Genomic DNA, 1,230 nt, shown 5'->3' with positions numbered 1-1,230 from the left:
GCATTCTGCTGCACTACTGGAGGAAGCTGATGAGTATCATGATATCATTACACTGCCGATGAATGATGCTCTGCCAACAACGAAGAAAACAATTGGTACTCCTGGTCATTGGGGTACCGAGGCTGGGATACTCTTGACTCGTAAGCTGTACTTTTGGTTTGAGTTGGCACTGCGAGTATTCCCGAATGTGAACTACATTTCGAAGGGAGACGATGACATGTTCCTGCGAGTACCACTGTTCCTGGCTGATTTACACACACTACCCAGGCGAAGGGTGTATTGGGGAATGCCTCTGGGTTGGAGTGTGCGGAAACGCAGAATTAACTACCGTTTTCGATATGCTGCTGGAATGTGCTATACCCTCTCAAGGGATGTGGTACAGCAGTTTGTTTCTTACAAACCACTCCAACGTCTCGTAGAGATGCCGTACAGTAAAATGCGTGAACCGAAGTTTCTCTCGCTTAATATGCAAGATGAGGATAAAGTGGTTGGTCAGGTGCTGCGTGTTGAGCAACGTCACCATCACTCTATTTTCGTCGGTGCTGCACCGTGCAGCTTTCACGATATTCTTAACGACACTGGGCACTATTCTGTCACATGGAGGTCTGTTGTTATTCACCACTTGCGCGAGGATGACTATGGGAAGCTGATGGAGCGGTTTGGCAACGACACGACACATAGCTCTAGACTGGAAATGGTGCGTGGTCGTGGATATATTCAGTTTGTTTGTTAGCACTACCACGGATATGGTACACATAATCTCTGTGCAAATGTTTTTGATTTTCCCTTTTTTCTTTTATTTGCTTTTGATTCTCTGGGCTGGATACATTTTTGAACTATTAAGTACACCCCTCTTATCTCTTGATTTCATTATTGCTTCCGGGACTATGCTTCCCTAATTTACTTCAAATGAATATCTTGATTTGCTCCTAGTTGACTACTGTTGAGGTTTTTAACTCCTTTCGCTCTTTGTCACCCTCTCTTTACATCCGTCTCCATGACATTCTCAATACTCTGCTTTAATTTGTAAACATAAAGATAGAGCTATAATGGCAAAGCGTCGTCCACGAAAGGTAGTCATCGTCACAGGCCTTTGTTTGGTGATTCTTGTGTTGCAGGCATTCACTGCATATCTCTACTATGATGCTTTTAGAGCGGTCACTTCGAGTGGGTATCCCTCTGATACATCGTTGAACGTCACTGCCGCCGTAAAGCCGCATAGCCCAGATG

At 44.8% G+C, this 1,230-nt stretch overlaps 1 protein-coding gene across 1 annotated transcript in view; it reads left to right on the top strand.

Annotated features, from left to right (window-relative positions):
* TM35_000261920 (UDP-Gal or UDP-GlcNAc-dependent glycosyltransferase) overlaps positions 1 to 733 on the top strand; it is a gene marked incomplete at both ends in the record, with an annotated part of 873 nt that extends 140 nt beyond the window's left edge. The window contains one exon of the mRNA XM_029027929.1: positions 1 to 733. This exon is cut by the window's left edge and continues 140 nt beyond it. Coding sequence (XP_028880806.1) covers positions 1 to 733 — 733 coding nt within the window.
* Between the last annotated feature and the right edge of the window lie 497 nt (positions 734 to 1,230).

The sequence above is a fragment of the Trypanosoma theileri genome, assembly GCF_002087225.1.
Source record: "Trypanosoma theileri isolate Edinburgh chromosome Unknown TM35_Tth_26_V1, whole genome shotgun sequence".
In the NCBI taxonomy this organism is placed as follows: domain Eukaryota; phylum Euglenozoa; class Kinetoplastea; order Trypanosomatida; family Trypanosomatidae; genus Trypanosoma; species Trypanosoma theileri.
This window is presented reverse-complemented; position numbering and strand designations above follow the sequence as displayed.